This window comes from Mus musculus, chromosome 17 (genome assembly GCF_000001635.26).
Source record: "Mus musculus strain C57BL/6J chromosome 17, GRCm38.p6 C57BL/6J".
Taxonomy (NCBI): Eukaryota; Metazoa; Chordata; class Mammalia; order Rodentia; family Muridae; genus Mus; species Mus musculus.
Window position 1 is genome coordinate 71,389,555 of NC_000083.6, and position 19,095 is coordinate 71,408,649.

General features: G+C 39.2%; 1 protein-coding gene across 2 annotated transcripts in view; it reads right to left on the reverse strand.

Annotated features, from left to right (window-relative positions):
- Positions 1-19,095, reverse strand: part of Smchd1 (SMC hinge domain containing 1) — a 130,878-nt gene that overhangs the window by 45,066 nt on the left and 66,717 nt on the right. For both annotated transcript variants that reach the window (XM_030250119.1, NM_028887.4), the window contains 8 exons: positions 17,613-17,709; positions 13,544-13,616; positions 10,505-10,644; positions 8,998-9,135; positions 5,163-5,390; positions 1,798-1,946; positions 873-961; positions 189-307 (listed from right to left, as the gene is read on the reverse strand). In XM_030250119.1, coding sequence (XP_030105979.1) covers positions 189-307; positions 873-961; positions 1,798-1,946; positions 5,163-5,390; positions 8,998-9,135; positions 10,505-10,644; positions 13,544-13,616; positions 17,613-17,709 — 1,033 coding nt within the window. The remainder of the gene's footprint in view (positions 1-188; positions 308-872; positions 962-1,797; positions 1,947-5,162; positions 5,391-8,997; positions 9,136-10,504; positions 10,645-13,543; positions 13,617-17,612; positions 17,710-19,095) is intronic.

The window sequence follows — 19,095 nt, forward strand, 5'->3', positions numbered from 1 at the left end:
ATGTTGAGTGTCTGGGACGCCCACAAGCTGTCCTTGGTCTCCACACCTGCTACGGTAAGCATTTAGCCAAGTGTAGTATATATACACAAATGCAAATAAAATATTTTAAAAAATAAAGTAATATATGTAAAGTTAAACTTCAATCTTTTCTCAAGCACAAATCCAATTTTACAGGGTTTGTAAAATACCTCCAAGGTGATTTTCAAGTTTGAGCTGTCAAGGCCATCTCCAGTAATCGACAAAGTAGATAAGGAATCAGGTGAAAATGATGAAATCTGATTTCCATACTGATCTGCAATTATTACAACTTAAAAAAGAACAAAGTTTCTAGTTAAAATCCTTTTAAGATGCATCTTACACATAAAATGTACTTGGAAGCTTTAATTTATTTTCATACACAGGTAATATACATACATAATTATTTCTCTTATAACCATTACACTATATCAAGAGCCCGTGCAGGCTTGCTTACAGACTGCTTTAGTGTCTGAGGTGCCCCAGTGTTCGTTTTATCTGTATTGGTGAGCTGCTAGGGATTGGGCACAGGCTCACACACACACACACACACACACACACACACACACACACACACACACACACACGGCAGGCATGCTCAACTAAAGAGATACAGCCTAACGCCTAAAGGAAACGCTTAATGGTATGTATTTTCTAGCTATAAGAAAAAAATAAAAGCTACAGAGGAATCAATTCATACTTTTAATACTGATTATTATTTCCTATAACAAATGCAAGAATTTTAAAATAAACTATCTTATAACACTGAGTCTCAGTGTGTGCCACAAAGCATCTTTCAAACCATATATTTTAAAATATTAGTTGAAGTCAGCATCATACAAAAAGGGTATACTAACCTATTTCTCCTTGAAGCTCTTGGCCCATCTGCACTGTTTTTCCTCCTTTTAATTCACATTTTAAATGTTTGGGATCATCAGGAAGTGGTCTAAAATTGTTTGGTTAAAAGGCTTTAATTAACTATTAATAGCAGAAAAAAAGTGAAGAGCAACATATATGTAAGTTGTAAAATTAAATCCAACAGAGCCCTCCAAATCTTTCACTTCTCATTGCTACTGATGCAAGAAAAAGTTACGTTATATTCTTTATATGCATCACAGGAAGTTATGATAAGGAAATACTGTCGGAAGAGCAAGGAAGAATCACAACGCAGGGAGCGGCAGGGAGCGGATGTAGGGGTTACGGGGCCGGCAGCCCAGGAGCTGCTGTGTCAGGACTGCAGTCTTTTGCTCCTTTATACTAAGCTCTACTTTTTTCTCTGCGTTGTAAATATAAATTCTAACTGAACTCAGCTTCAAAATTCATCCCTAACCAACGTAATTTTTCTTCTAAAACCATACCCTGTGTTTTGCGTTTTTTAGGCCTCTGTTGTTTGATGCATTGTTACAGTTGCTAATGAAACAATAAAGTGCAGGGTTATAATCATGAAAGGATTAATCACTATCAACCATATACAGTGCTACCACATGTAATTCCAGCACTTGGGAGACTGAGGCAGAAAGATTGTGAGTTTGAAGCCATTCTGGGCTGCATAGTTGGACTCTGCCTCTAACAAAAGTCCAACAATGAACTACGATGTTCAGTGACGATGATTGATTGTAACGACAATCTGAATCAATCTAAATATTTTATAGAAATTAAAACATGTTTTTTTTTTTTTAAATCCTCAAAGCAGCTTTTCCTCTCAAGAGTACACTGCAGAGAACTCTCGTGTTGTGGTATGCTAAGTCTGGAAGTATTTGCAAATATGACAAGTTCACAAACCTTACTGTAAAGGCGCTCTCCAGACACACGTGGTCATCTTGGAAAGAAACATGGCAGTAGCGGACATCTTTCACAGATGTTGGTACTTGCACATCAGGAAGGAGACCTTGTACCAAATGTTCTTTGTTCACCTCAGGAGTCCAATTAACCTAGGAGAGAATTCATGCAACACAAAGCTCATAGGTTACTCGGGCCTTCCCATAACCACTTATAAAGAGTCTTTTTCTTCTTTTTTAATCTTCTGAAACAGGGTTCCAGGTAGATCAGGCTGCCCCCAAACTAATGTTGCTTAGGATGGACATCAACTCATGGTCCTCCACCTTCCAACTGCGAGGACTACAGGAATGTGCCACCACACCACATCAATTTAGTGAAGAAGCTTAAAGGTAAATTATAATTTACCCCTCCCACAGCCAAAGAAAAAGAAAGTCTATTTTCTTCTTCTTCTCCTTCTTCTTTCCTCCTCCTCTTTTTTCTTCTTCTTCTCCTTCTTCTCCTTCTTTCTTCTTCTCCTTCTCCTCCTCCTTTTTTTTTCCCCAAGACAGGGAGGGTTTCTCTGTATAGCCCTGGCTGTCCCAGAACTCACTTTGTAGACCAGGCTGGCCTTGAACTCAGAAATCTGCCTGCCTCTGCCTCCTGAGTGCTGGGATTAAAGGTGCGCACCACCACGCCCGGCTTTTTTTTCCTCCTCCTCCTCCTCCTCCTCCTCCTCCTCCTCCTCCTCCTCCTCCTCCTCCTCCTCCACCTCCTCCTCCTCCTTCTAATGTATTTTCTTGAGACTGTCCTGGAACACTCTAGAAACCTGGTTGGCCTTGAATTCAGATATTCACCTCCTTCTATCTCCCAAGTCCTGGTAAACATCACCAAGCCCAGCTAGAAAGTCATTCTAGGATCAGAAATAATAGTATAGCATGGTTACATATTTGGATTTGCTGCGGGTATTTCTGAATCTTCATAATAAAAACTTAAAGCCATTAAGGCATGTATTTTTAGAGCATTGCTACAAGGCTGTCACTGTTCCTACTACATTTTAAAGTGGAGATCAGCTAGACATGAGGGCACTGCCAGGAGTCTGCAGTGAATGATCCCAGGGTGAGGGTTAGTGGAAACACTCTTAGAATGCTCCTTCTTAGAAGAAACAAAACTGAAACAACAACAGAAGCCATTGTGCAGTGTATGCCTGCAATTCTAGCAGTTAGGAGACGGAGGCAATGACAGCAACTACAGGCCAGCTTGGCCTACATGTGACGATGACCTCAAAACAAATACAAGAAACCACCATCTGAGGGAGCGTCCGTGAGAAGAAACAGGCACTTGTGCGTGTCACCACTGAGTGGTCTGGCAGAGGTTCTGAATGTGGTCCCTGTGGCTCCAGTTGGAACTGGAGACAGACAGTGCCCTAACAGTAGACTCAACTGGAAATGACTGATGCAGTTCAACCATCAGACCTAACCTTGGCCCAGCCCCTCAGGAACACAAAGGGCTGAGCATCTCTTGTTAAGCCAAGGGCTGCACAGGGGCAAGGCAAAGTCATCTCTGTGTACATGGACATTCAGTATATATTTACCATGGCTCATATGCAGGAGGCAGACCCTCTATATAAAGAAGGGGCCTCTCACCTCAGCTGGAAAGGAAATCAGAAACAGGAGCCCCTCCCAAAGACCAAAAGAACAAGGCAGCAGTCTTGGCCGTCAAGAAGGAGGACCTAGAACCAGTGGGGCGTCAAGAAGGAGGACCTAGAACCAGCGGGGCCTCTCCAGATTGTAGTTACCTTAACTGAACCTGAACTGCTCCAGCCCCCGATGTACACAAAGAAACCAAGAGAACAAAAAGCCAACAACAAAATAAAAAGATGCCAAAAGGGACACAAACGGTGGGGAGACTTGCTAGGCAAAAAGACTCCGCTCCCTGTCATGATAGAAAGACATGGTCACCAAACTCCACCGAGCTACCCATCTTGAGGCAATCAAAACTCCCGAGTTTCCCAAATATGGATATTATTCCTAGACTGGGGTTGTTCTCCTTCCTGGGGTACCTGACAATGACTTGGCCTTCATGGTCAAAGATAACCTAAATCTGACAACAGTTCAGAAAAGTGGGCTTGGCCCTAGGGCTTTTATCTGCTGAGCCATCTTGCCAACCCAAAGATTATTTCTCTAAGTACTAGATTTTCCACATGTAAATCATCCACATTTCAATCAAGTCCATACACACAAAAAATGGATTTAGCCTAGAATTTAAACTATTGGGCTAGTGCAAAACAACCGTCCTACTAGATTTTGTTGTCTGTCACTGATGTGCATTTTTAAACAGTGGTGGTCATGCCACACTATCTTAGTACGATTCTCAGTGTATGCTATTTTGCAAATGAATCATCAGCTGCTGTTTTTTTATTTAAAACTACAAAAATGACATTAAACAAAAAGACAAATCTGAGTGATTTTATTTTGTTTGTATGTATGTATGCATGTATGTGTATGTATGTATGTATGTATTTATTTATAGAAAGGGTCTCTCTACAAAGCCCTGGGTGATTTTTTTTTCTATTTATTTATTAATGGATTGATAGACAGATGGGGTTTCTCTACACAGCTCATAGCTCTGGCTATCCTAGAGCTCACTGTGTAGAACATGCTTGTCTTGAAACTCAATAGATTTGCTTGCTTCTGTCTCCAAGTGCTGGTATTAAAGGCCATCACACCTGGCCCGAGTGATTTTCTTATTCAAGATCAAAATAAGTCATCAAGCAGCAGAGAAAACTTGAAAAACTATCAGTCCATCTGGCCAGGGAACTAATGAACATATTTGTGCAGCTCTGGCTCAAAAAGTTTTGCTAGGAAAACGGTCTGGAAGACATGGAGCACAATGGAGCCATCAAAAGTTGGCACTGACCACTTGAGAGCAAGCGTAGAAGCCGACAGATGGACGGATGGATGCTCTAATGTTACTCCATTCTCAATGGCTACTCAGCATGTGAAGCACAAGTGGAAAGGAAACTCAGAAAGGGAGCCCAGTGAGCGTCCTCAGAAGAAACTACCCAGCTGACGCTGCCTCCTTGCATGCTCTCTATGAGTTCACTGATTTTCAATTTGTATTTTATAAGAACACACAAGCTCATTTCTCATTGGCAAAAATGTGTTGATTGTAATGGCTCTGATGTTGAGTAATAAAAATGTGTTTTGAGTCTAGTTATGAGGATTTAATTTTTACAATCCAAAACCATAATTTATTTAGCACCAACCTAATAACAGTATTTTTCTTTGATAAACAATTTATAGGCTATCTACAAAATTTCAATTTTCAAAACATAAACAAGTTAAACAAGTAAATTGTTTACAAGTAAACAATTTGCCTAAAATACTTACCTTAATTTTTTCTGCCAAGGATGGTGTAATATTGATTTCTCTTTCTCCTTCGTCATACATTTGAAAAATTAGATTGCGTATTACATCACCTGCTACCCAAGTAACCTCATCCTGATGTTTGATCTGGATCGCCTTTTGCTCCTCTACACTAAAGATCTGCAGGCAAGCAGCGTGGCTACTGGGAAGTAACTTGATCGTCTTTTCAACAGGTGACACATCTTTACAGCTCTAGAAGAGAGAACATAGAACATATACTGACGCCATGGCACTGTTTAACAGTTTAGTTCCAACATTAGGGAAGATCATCTTACCACAGTTACACTTGGAGGTTTTATCATTAGAAAGACATTATAAGCCAGATGTGGTGGCACCCACCTGTACGCCCACCACTTGCGAGAGGTAGGCAGGAGGTCAGGAGTTCAAGCCATTCTCAGCTACACAGTAAGTTCAAGGTCAGCCTGGAATATGCAAGAGACCCTGCCTTTAAATCAAACAAACAAAAAGGTATTATACTTTAATAATATGATATTTTACACCATCAGGCATAAATAGGACTGGCTACAGTCTGCAAACTAACAAAGATGCCTTCTTTTTTTAGAAAGTTCATTTAAAATAATTATAGATTCACAAAATTTACATTAAGTCACAGATTCAATAACCATCACTTAGTAAGAATAAAGAAGAAGGAAGCACCCTCTCAAAGGTGAAGGGGAGGGGGAATGGGGTGAAGAACTCTGGGAGAGAGGACCAGGGGGGCAACATTGAAATAATTAATTTTAAAAACAGAATAAAGAAGAAACCATGAACTTTTAATACAACTGGAGACAAGTTGCTACATAGAAGATAGTGCTTTTTATTACTAAGCTTTATTGACATTTTATGGTTTTTGTTTTTTTGTTTGTTTTATTTGTTTTGTTTTGTTTTTAGTTAATAGCACACTGGAATAAATGAAAAAATGATAGCCAGAAGAATTTGAGATGCTGTGAAAGCTGAGCTCATCAGCATACAGGGAAATTTATATTGATTAGTAGTACACTACAACTGTACAGATCCATCATTTAAATGTTACTTTTAGGATAGAAAAGTAAACTACTAAACCGTTACTTCTTTAATAAAACACAATACCTTTAACAGCACAAATTTATTTATAATAACTTAATTCTACGATAACTTTAAATATGACTTAATATACATACTTCCTTCCTTCCTTATCTACAGTTATCCCAACATAAACCCATTTAGGTGATTTAAAATTTATTTTTAAATTCCTATATTATAAGATATCAAGCAATTTATTTTCAAAATATCCAGACTTAAAAAGGCCGCTGCCCTTGGGCAAGGCAGAACCAACTGCATAAAAGCAGATATAACTTCTCGTACTGGCTAGTTTTGTGTCAACTTGACACAGCTGGAGTTATCACAGAGAAAGGACCTTCAGTTGAGGAAATGCCTCCATGAGATCCAACTGTAAGGCATTTTCTCAATTAGTGATCAAGGGGGAAAGGCCCCTTGTGGCTGGTAATCTTGGTTTTATAAGAGAGCAGGCTGAGCAAGCCAGGGGAGGCAAGCCAGTAAGGAACATCCCTCCATGGCCTCTGCATCAGCTCCTGCTTCCTGACCTGCTTGAGTTCCAGTCCTGACTTCCTTGGTGATGAACAGCAGTATGGAAGTGTAAGCTGAATAAACCCTTTCCTCCCCAACTTGCTTCTTGGTCATGATGTTTTGTGCAGGACTAGAAACCCTGACTAAGACAAATTGGTACCAGCAGAGTGGGGTATTCCTGTGACAACCTGACCATGTTTTGGGGAGGACTGTGGAAGGACTTTGGAGCTTTGGGCTTGAAGATCCATCCGTTGTTAAGAGCTATGTCGGATGTTGTGTAGGAGCTTGGAAGATAATGTTGAAAACACTGCAGAAGATGGAGGTCTGGTTTGTGAAATTTCAGAGGGAAAATTAAAGACTCTTTTCAGGGCCATTGCTGTTTTGATTGTGAAGATTCTGTAGTTCTGGTTAGCTGGGGCTGAAGAATCAGCTGTGATTAACAAGATACCAAAACTACTAAAGCAAAAACTTTGCATTACTGGGACTATTGATGCTGGTTAGCTGGAGCTAAGAAATTAGCGGTGATTAAGAAGAGACTAGCATCATTGAGGTGACATCTTCTGGGAAGTGTTTTCTGAAAGCACAAAGAGGTTGTGTTCCAGAGATGGCCAAGGTTGTACTCCTGCTGCAGCAGGACTTGGTAATATGTAAGGGTCACTCAGGTGGTACTGGTTTTGAAGGCATGAAGGGGTCACGAAAAGCAGCTGAGGCTCGGCACCGTGAGAGGCCATGGAAGGCCATTGGTGAAGGTGCAGCCTCAGTTGCAATTGAAGGCCCAGGACTGAAGGGGTCATGCAGTGTTTTGGAGATGCCAGTATCATGAGATGACCACCAAGAGCAGCAGCAGCAGTGGAGTACAGGCATCTGGAGCCTAGAGGATGACACATGTGCTACAAAGGGCCTGGCTGGAGAAGTGACCCAAGCCCTTGGAGGAGCCCAGAAGATAGTGAGTTGGATTCCAGACATTGGACGGTTGGAGATTGGCTTTTGCTTTTGATTGTGACTGTGCCCTGATATTTTCCCTCTTGAAGGAAGAAACTGTTTTAGTGGAGCCCACAGTTAAGAGACTTTTAATTGTAAAAAGACTTTGAATTTTAAAAGAGATGGATATTTTAAAGAGATTGAAATTTTAAGAATATGTAAAGACTGTGGGACGTTTAAAGTTATTTAGATTTTGGGGATGAATAAGATTGTAAGGGTTGAGGCTTACTAGTGATGTTTTTGTGTGTCAAGTTGACAAGGGGTCAATTGTACTGGCTAGTTTTGTGTCAACTTGACACAGCTGGAGTTATCACAGAGAAAGGACCTTCAGTTGAGGAAATGCCTCCATGAGATCCAACTGTAAGGCATTTTCTCAATTAGTGATCAAGAGGGAAAGGTCCCTTGTGGGTGGGACCATCTCTGGGCTGGTAGTCTTGGTTCTATAAGAGAGCAGGCTGAGCAAGCCAGGGGAAGCAAGCCAGTAAGGAACATCCCTCCATGGCCTCTGCATCAGCTCCTGCTTCCTGACCTGTTTGAGTTCCAGTCCTGACTTCCTTGGTGATAAAAACAGCAGTATGGAATTGTAAGCTAAATAAACTCTTTCCTCCCCAACTTGCTTCTTGGTCATGATGTTTGTGCAGGAATAGAATCCCTGACTAAGACAATTGTCATTTGCTTTAACTGAATCATTCCTGGTCCTCTGATACTGCTGTTTAATTACATAAGGCCCATTTGCCTCAAAGGTCAGATCTTCCCCATACCCACAAAACTATATTCTACTTCTTGACAGTTTGCAAAATGTAAACGCACACAAACACACGTTCATTGCTTACATCATCACCTAAAGAAAATGCATCCTCAATGTTTTAATATAATCAAGGGCACATACTGCTTTTGTGGGTCCACCTGAATTCCCTTCCCATTACCCACCCTGGTGGCTTACAGTTACTTACTGTCACTCTAGCTTCAAGGGACCCAATGTCTCTGTTCTCACATACACCCCCACATTGACATACACACCCCCAATTTTTAAAAAGGAAAATATAATCAGTGGTAATTATAAACATTGTAAGAGATATAATTGAGTTTACTAATATGTGATCTAAAATGTTTAAATAATGTTATACTTCATTGTTTTTAAGAGAACCATAAATACTGCACACTTTAGCATCAAACAACTTTACATAAAATATGCTACAGCTGTTAAAGACCTTAAGGACTTTGTGCAACCCCAATGAAAGCAGTAGCTTACAGGTATCTCAATCCTGGCGGTCAGTGTCTTCTGGTCTTTCTTAATGTTCTGAACTTGAATGGGTGACCCTGTTAGGATGCTAGTTCCAGAGCTACTGCAATCCACAGTATAGACTGGTAGGTTTGGAGCACCTAGAAACTAGAAAAAGGGTGGAAAGATCATTAACTATCCATAACTATTCAGTAAATGTTCAAATTCTTGAATAATTTACCACAGCTAACACTGCTGCCTCTACACTGGAAAGTTCTAAATAAAACTCAAAACACTAGGTTTTTTAAAATAGAAACAGTGACTTTCTGTGTTACATAAAATTTATCCTTTTAGAAAAACATTCTTTTCTTTACTTAAAAAAAATTCTTTACTTAAAAGAAAATTACAAGGAGCAGGATTTACAAATGTTACAGCCATGTCTTTAGTACTACCACCCCCACCCACTCCCCTTTTACTTTCTTGAGTTCCTTTTGTGGTAGATCTTACCCTACCTTTCTTTAAGCCCTAACTGAATATTCTGAAATGAAACATTGTATCTAAAGCTAGGGGAGGGAGATGGGGCGGTGGCTCAGTAGTTGCTAAAACACAACCATGTTATGTAGGAGGACCTGCGTTTGAATCCCCAGAGAGAATGTAAAGCTAGTTACAGTACGGCACCTCTCCATCCCCAGTGCTCCTAAAGCAAGGTAGGAATCAGAGACAAGAGAGTCTCCTGCAGCTCTCCAGCCAGCTACTCTGCCATATGCATTCCAACACATGAAAACAGACACGTGAGGAGGCAAAGGAAAGAAGAGAGAAAATGTTCACCACAAATCTGTCAAACTGTATGGCTGAGCATGGTAGGGAAGGCCTTGAATCTCCAAAACAGAGGCTAAGGCAGTAGAAAGAATCATATAGTCAAGCCTTCTTGGGCTTCAGGGTGAGTTTTCAAAGCCAGCTTGAACAATTTTAAAATCCTGTCTCAAAACACAAAAGCAAAGAGGGCTGAGGAGACGGCTTTTTGATAGCGCACTTGAGCAAGGCCTTCAGTCCAACTCAGTACAGCAGAGGCTCAGAGAATGAAGGGAAGAACAGAGACACTGGCAAGAGCCAATGTCTTTATTGGCTCTGGGTTATTGAAAACCTTTTGACAAGGAAATGTCCTAAGAATTTTTCCATTGAATAAACATTAAGATTGGATTTAAAACAAACAAACAAACCAGACAAAAAGACACACTTGGATTTATTTCCTTTGGTTTCATTAAATGTTATAACTTACAAGAATTAAAAACAACAATCCAAAAACTTACTATTTAAGGCTTAACTTTAGAGCTGTAAAAATAGTCATTGCCATTTACTAACATAAATATCAAAACAAAATCTGAGTATTAATAACTGTCACAAAAAACTCAACTTACATTGGACAATCACACAACAACCTCACCTTACAGTGGCCAACCACATAACAACTTCACCTTACAGTGGCCATCCACACAACAACCTCACCTTACAGTGGCCATCCACACAACAACCTCACCTTACAGTGGACGATCAGCTTTGGTTGTGCTGTTATGTTGTCTGACTCATCCACAACTTCCACCTGAAATGGGAAAGCTGTTCCATTCTCTATAACCAGAACTTCTGAGTCAGGTTTCACCTTTAGTTGATGAGGGGGACCTATTGAGAAATTATGTAATTAAATACATATTTAGTAGTTTAAATAGACTGAAATACTTTTGTATGTAGCAGTTATAGACAATAAAAAATGCAAAACTTAGTAAATTCTACCTTCCAAATATAATTTGTGTGTGTGTGATGAAGCTGTCTCAATAGCATAGTTACATATGTGATGCTTAGGTTTAGAATTATATAAGCTAAACACAGTGATTAACTCATACTAGAAATGGCCTGAACAGTCCTGAAAAAAATTAAAAATATCTAGGAGGGAAAACATTTAGGAAGCAAAATAAGTTTATTAAAATAAACTTACTTATCATTGCTACCTTTATACAATGACTGATGTCTCTAGCACAAGGAATAGCAATATTCAAGTATAAGACTAGTTCAAGCCAAGCATGATGGTACAATCCTGTAATCCAACACCTGAGAGCTGGAGACAGCATTGGCTATGTAATAAAACTGTGCTTCTCCCCCTCCCAGAAAAACCCTGATGATACTGTAATTCCATAAGCAGGTAAGTATACTGCTGGCTGTCTTTGGTATCATAAGCAAGTTATATAATACATTTCCTATAAGATTAACAAAACTACAATAAATTGTCTATATGTTTCACAATTACTAATACTTTAAAATGTAATTTATACTGATAATAAAATATATAATACATGTTTATTTTACTTTATAATATTGATTGATATTAATATTTAATATGGACCAACTCTTATGTCCTGTTCTAAGTAAGCAATACTATGCTCAATATTCACAACACAAGATTATATACCTCCATTTTATAGGAATGGAAGCATCCACAAACACCAGAAAATATTTAATCAGGAGACTACATAAAGAAAATACTTAGGGCTGGTGAGATGGCTCAGTGGTTAAGAGCACCGACTGCTTTTCCAAAGGTCCTGAGTTCAAATCCCAGCAACCACATGGTGGCTCACAACCATCCGTAATGAGATCTGATGCCCTCTTGTGGTGTGTCTGAACACAGCTACAGTGTACTTAGATATAATAAATAAATAAATCTTTAAGAAGAAGAAAAAAAAAAAAGCTGGGCGTGGTGGCGCACGACTTTAATCCCAGCACTCGGGAGGCAGAGGCAGGTGGATTTCTGAGTTTGAGGCCAGCCTGGTCTACAGAGTGAGTTCCAGGACAGCCAGGTCTACACAGAGAAACCCTGTCTCGAAAAACCAAAAAAAAAAAAAAAACCAAAAAAAAAAAAAACAAGAAAGAAGGAAGGAAAAGATGTACTACAAAGAGATACACTAAACGTAGGGTTAGTCAGTGGGAAAGTCAAGCCCAAGCCCTGGCTTATGACGAAGTTTCTTGGCTTCTACCATAACACTGTGCTATTTCCTACTTTGCCATTTCTATCCAATAAATCAAAACAGAATAAAAGACCAAAACTGTACCCAGGTAATAAGATTTCTACAAGTCAACTCCACATGGCTGGTTTACTTCTGAAAGTCTACATGTTTATTACTATAAATGAACTTTCTTCCTCACTGTACCAAGCTTCACTTCTTTATCAATGTGCTTGGGTAAAACATCTAAGAACTTCAATTTGTAAATGCAAATAAGCTAGTGCTCCCTTCTGCTAAAATCCAGTTTAATCTGGATTTGATCATTTATGCACAAAGTGTTAGAGTCAAGGTGTCTAAACCTCATAGCTAACACGTGTGTGCCAACGGTTCCTTGTCTGTCTAGGATCAAGTGTAAAACCCTGATTGAGCATAACCTTAAGTGGTTCACAGATCCGGCAGCTCTCCCCTTGCACGGGATGGTGCAAACGAAGGCTCATGTGCAACTAGCGCTGTGCTCTCTATTCGACAAAGGCACAGGGGAGACTGCCCATGTTAACTCATTCAACTGCTACAAGCCTATGAAAGCAGGTAAATATTCTACTTATTATTTAAAACAGCAGCCATAAACAAAGTTTACCTATACTGAAACCCAAATGGCCTGATTCAAAAGTATTCTTTTTAGATCCTTACAACAGACTATCTCTTAAATTAAGCAGCAATTCTATACTATGAAACTTTAGTACAGTTTCATTTTCCCAAGATAAATGCTCATCACATATGAACCTAAAATTCTTAAAATGTGAAAGGTTTATCAATAAAAGGCTGATATGGCAGACCCAGTTTTAACCTAAGTCTAACAAGCCTGGCTCTAGGTAATGATTCCTATTACATAGTCGGTACTTAAAATTTTCCCTCAAGACTGAGTTACATTTCACAACTTCAATGTATTTTTAGGATTTACCCTCAGGCTGGGGTGTACCTCTGCTGAGAGAGTTCCTGAGTTCAACCCCAGCACCACATAAACCAGGCATGGTGGGACACGCCCAAAACCCATCACTTGAGGCAGGAGGATGGTGAGCTCAAGGCTCTCCCTGGCTACCTAAGGAGTCTCTAAGGCCAGCCTGGTCTACACTGTCTCTAAGGCCAGCCTGGTCTACACTGTTTCAACCTTTTTTTCTTTTCTAAACAACAGAAGTTTAGAGCTATTACCAGTCTTACTCAAACATTAAACTAGTATAAATAGTATCAGTATGTTTCTATCATGATACCATTTTTCTTTCATTTTTGTTTTTGCTTTTTAATAGAATCTCATTATTACAGCCCAAGGTAATATCAAAATTGTAGTCCTTCAGGGCTAGGGAGATGGTTTAGTGGTCAAGAGTATCTACAGCCATTCCTGGGGGATCTGCCATCCCTGAATGCCACAGGCATTGTATTCACGAGCACAGGCCACCCCATATACATAGTTAAATTGTAGTCTTTTCTGCCTCAACACCCTACATTCTGGCCAGTCACTACAACTGCAATCTAAGAATACTTAAAAAAAAAAAAAAAAGTATTCCAAATACTTCTTAAAATAATATTACCAGGTAGCAATCTAATCTTCAAAATCTGTGAGTCTTCTTTTAAACCAGGAAGAATAACCTTCAGATTAAAATTCTGTTGGGAAAAAAAAAAGAGACAGGAAAAATTAAACCCAAGATTTAAATAATAAGCAGCTTAACATTTCAATTCTGACTTATGTTTAGTTTTTAGTTTCCTTATCATTAAATAAACTTACTCATAATTTTATGGAAAAGAAGGGGTAGAAAGATGGCTCCGTGGTAAAGAGAACTTGCTGCTCTTGCAGGGAACCCGAGTTCAGTTCCCAGAACCCACACGCTTGCTACAGTCAGCCATAATGCCAGTTCAGGGGAATCCAATTAGCTCTCCTCCACTCCACAGGCATCAGGCACCATGTGGTGGACACACACACATGCAGGTAAAGGTCGCAGATGTAACACAAATAACTAAATTCTTCTGAAGTGAACCAATAACGGAGTAGGAAAGAAAATGCACTGCGGTCTGCAGTAACTACAGAGATCGGAGTAAAAGACCCATTTAAAAGATGGGCAAGAAACTGTACACAACTTTCAAAAGAAGAAATAAAACTGGCTAAGAATTCTTAGAAAATGTGGAACATCTCTAGCGATTAAGGATACAAATCATAACAACTTTGAGGCTTCATCTTATCCCACTCAGAGCAGCAAAGATCAATGGAACAATCTACAACAGCAAATGATGTGAGGGATGTGGAGAAAGGGAACCTGTATTCACTGCTGGGATTGCAACTTAGTCCATCTACCCTGGAAATCAGTGTAGAAAACCCTCAAAACACTGAAAGCAAATCTTACATAGGACCCAGGAATACCACTTCTTGTCAGATGCCCAAAGACTCAATACTATATACTCTACAAATACTTACTTACCTATATTCACTGCTGTTCTATTTACAATAGCTAGCAAATACAAACAGCCCAAATGTCCTTCAATTGATGAATGGATAAGTGTCGTACATATACACTACGCTACACTATTCAGATGTAAAGAAAAATGCAATCATGAACTTCGTAGGTAAATGAATAGAATTTTAAAAGATTATATTGAGTATGGTAACCCAGACCTAGGAAGACAAATACCATGCTTTCTCTCATCTAGACTCATATTTCCAAATATGATGTGAGTACATAGCTAACAATGCAAGAAACCAGTAAAATAGGAAGATATCATGGAGAGCAGGCAGTAGAAGGGAATAACAGGCTACAGGTGATTTGAAGTGAGAAAATAGTGAGGGAATTATATATAAGGAGGGTCAATAAAAAAGGTCCTACCCAGCTCTGATGCCTATGATCCACAATGATCATCATGGCACAATGACCTTAGATGTGTAATAGTAGGTAACAAACAGCTTTCTAATTGGACTTAAAGGCTTACTCAGCAAGAGGGAAATTATGCCTAGTATTGGAACCCCAGACAACCATTCAAGGGCTAGTAAGGTCACGGATCTTGGAGAACCCACAATCACTATATTACTTAACCAGCATAATTCATGATACTCTAAATATGCATCCTTATACCCACAGCCTTTATCAGACATATTTCTTTGCATTAGAGAGAGACCATTACAGAAAACCAAAACCAATCAAAATGCACGAACAAGTGATCCTATGGTTCCTAGCCCCAACAAATATATTAATTATATAAGTCCTGCACCCAAGCCTCAGGGAACGTCAAGGAAGATGGGGCATAAAGATTCTAAGAATCAGAGGAACAGGAAGTCTGCTGTGAGACTGCATCTCCTAGAAATGTCAGAGAAGCTATACTCACTAAGTCTCAATCAACATGGCTGCATAAATAAGACCTGAATAAGAATGACAACAGACATACTGACAGGGAAGGGGAAATCTTATAGGACACAATCTTAGACCAAGAGGCAACCAAGGAAATCTGAGTGCAGGAAAAATCGTCTTCCCCAGGGAAGAACACACACACACACACCACACACACACACACACACACACACACACACACACACACACACACACTTGAAGAAAAAGAGGCTGAGAATTTGAGAGAGAGCAAGAGAATTTGAGGGTAGATCTATGGTTCGGCCTGGAGGGAAGGAAAGGACGGGGAAAATGTTATAATTACATCTTAATTTTTAAAAAGAAATTAAACAAAATATTAAAAACTAAATCTAAAAAAAAACTTCTAAATGGAATGTAAAATTCTGGACCTGAACCAAAAGGTAACAGTGACGAGAGACATGTGAATAAAGTCTAGTTTTCTTACTTGTACTGTCTCAATGTTTACTTGTGTATATTAGCATATGAGATTCTGAGACATTAACACAGAAACTCTGAAAGCTCGTGCTATCTCTGACCTCTCCTATAAATTTAAAGTTATTTCAAAGTAAGTTTTTGAAAATCTAGATAGAAATCATTTTAAAGGCTATCTAACATTTAGAATTTGACACAAATCTGAGATTATTTAAGTGAAGTCTCAATTTGGAAGGATATATAAACCTGATGTTTAGTGTCATTTGATAATATGAAGCAGTGTGTAGGTTAAGTAATGCTTATTAAAACGTTTTCTGCTACATCTCTTTAGATGATTAAGAGCACTGACTGCTATTCTAGAGGACCTGGGTTTGATTCCCAGAGCCCACATTACAGCTCACAACTGTTAACTCCTGCTCCAGAGCATCCAGTGTCCTCTTCTGGCCTCTTTAGGCACCTGGACGGCCATGGTAGGCACAGGTGTATACACAGGCAAAAAACCCAGCACACAAAATAATAAAATAAAAATATTTCCAACTATAGGTCTTTTGAATTTAAAAAAAATCTGTTTAAACAAAGCTATTTGGGAAATGAAGCAAGTCTAAACATGAAATTCATCTATTTTTCACCTTAAGTACTAAACCTTCAGGTAACTTTGTATTTCAGATATGTCCATTTTGACTGCCATCTATCAAATGAGGTCAAAGGTAGAATGCTCTACCTGTGGCATATGTCAACACTGCAAACATTTCAGATCAGGGCTGCTCTGCCAGAAATATCTGAAGAACCTTACAAATTCTTTATGTTGGGCTATGCTGGGAGGATAAACCTAGGGCCTTCCAAGTACTCTAACATAGACCCAGGAACCAGCAAGCTCTATTTTAAACACAACATTGACAGAAAAATATCTGTGTCTTTCTTAACTATATATCATTTAACAAATATTTCCTTTACCTAATTATCAAAACATGTTAAGATAGTCTGTAGTGACAATTTTGGAACTTTGGTTTCTTTAAAAAACAAAGAAATATTATAAGAATGTATTTTCGTTCTAATCCCAGGTGTGGGATACAGGGCTGCTTTAGATATGGGCAGCAGCTGACTATGATTTGCCTCATGCTCTAGCTGAGGCATGGTTTTGACAGCCACAGATACTTTCTGTGATTGTGTGACATTTGGAATTCTGGGAACTTTGCAGAGAGTACATAAATGCAAGCTCAACCCCCTCTCCAGCTGTGGCCAGTGGTCATTCAGGGGTCAGTTGTGGTTTGTTAGTCAAGCTCAAAGAAGAAACAAAGGGGAAGTAATTAGATTTGGGGATCTCTTTCTCGAAACCTCTCCTTCTCCTCTACCTTCTTCCTCTCCTATCTGGTGATTGGGGGTGAAACAAAGCTGGGGGCAATAAAGAGTGGGAAGGAGAAGAACTCACTAAGTAGCAAAGACCAGCTATAATAGTCAGCTAGAGCTTACTGATTTATAATTGTGGTTCGTATTCTAAAACAATAAAACAAGAGGCATAGGAGTGGAACACTACCATAGGAAAGCTAAATAAATGGTTCCGAATGAAGATTAAGACAGCTAAAAAGCATTTAAATCAAAGATGTTGAAATGACTTCAGTAATAAAATGACAATTTTTCATAGAGATGTAACTGCTGAGTCAGATAACACAGCACTGACAAATTTCCAACATCTTAGAATTATTATAATCTTGGTTACAAAACAAAAAACAAAAAACAAATAAAGAAAAGAAAACCCAGATCATTTCACATTAAATTTCCTTTTTACCATAAGAGAGGCTAAATAACAAATACTGTAAAATTGATTTATAATGCTTACCTTGCCCTGGCAAGAGTTAACTGGACCTTTAGCTACGACACCTTGAATTACACAATTCGGGCCTTTGGTTATTCCTTCATAATGTAAAGACAGACCACTAGGAAAAAGAAAAAAAAAGATTATTTTTAAATTCCCTTGCACCATCTATAAAATCTGCATATGTGCAACTGGCATGTTTAATTCAGGTTTCTAATAAAAACTTTAATTTGATTTGATGTAAATAAGTAGAAATAAAGAAGAAAATTCCTAAGAAAATTATCCCTTGAGTCAGAGATCCCCTTATATAGCCAACTTTGCCTCAAACTCATAATCCTCCCACCTCTGCCTCCCCAGAACTAGAATTACAGATGTGTGCTATTCTACTTAGCTCTAAAAATTTCTATTACAGAAAAAATATATGGCCAAGCAAACATTGTAAGTGGTACTGATAAGGTAAATGCTGGAAATAATACCACATACTGTCAAGACACAAGGAATGAGGTGAGACAAGCTGTCAACTTAAAACATGACATAATAGCATGCCATCCTACAGTGAAACCCAAGGCCTTGCCTAACTGGTCTAAACCAACAGGGCTAAGTGCTAATTATTCTTTGCTTTAATGTAACGGATTCTCCCTAGCACTAGTGTTGTAGAATTGGCTTTTCTGTTATGCATCTAGTACCATGACAATATTATTAAAACAAACAAACAAACAAAAAAAAAACCAAAGGAAAGAAAAAGAGGTGTGAAAGAGAACATATAAGCAAAAAGTATACCCTAGTCTAGAACAGCCCCCTAACAACCAGCCCTGGGGTCTACCTCAGCTCTCTTGTCCATCAGAGCGTGACCATGTACGAATACCAATACGCAACCCTTGACTATGTATCACCCAGACCCTCACTCTGATACAGTAAGAAAGAACACAAAGGAAGACCACAACACATGCCCAGGAGAAGAAGCACTCAAGCACACCAGGTTCACATGGTAGACTCAGGTTATCCTCATGCTTTCTATGGATCGCTTCAAATCTTGACTCAGTGAGATTGTAGGTGATCTCTGCAACCTTGTGGGGGTTGTGGAGATAAACTCGGTGCAGGAAAAAGTGCAACTCCTCGAAGAGTCCTGACCCACTGTACACAGTGTAAGATCTGCTATGGCTCCCAGAACACCAGTAAGAAAATACAAAGGCCCCCAGGTGGTGGCTGATTCCTGTCTTCAGAGGAATCTCCGTGGGGACTGAACCTCCCTACCAGCTATGGACAGGCAGGTGAATTCAGTTCAGCTAAACAACACAGGTTGCACCCTGATTTGCCCTTGAATATATAAACATACCCTAACTGGCTAAAAAGCTATCAACGCTTACGTAATAAACAATAAACTTCTATCTGCCTTCTGAACTGGTCTCTATAGTCTGAATCCCGAGCGTCTTCGTCTCTACTTTCCCCTCACTTCCTGGTCCCTGTCCCCACACTACCTCCTAGACAGAATGACATCAGGGAAGGT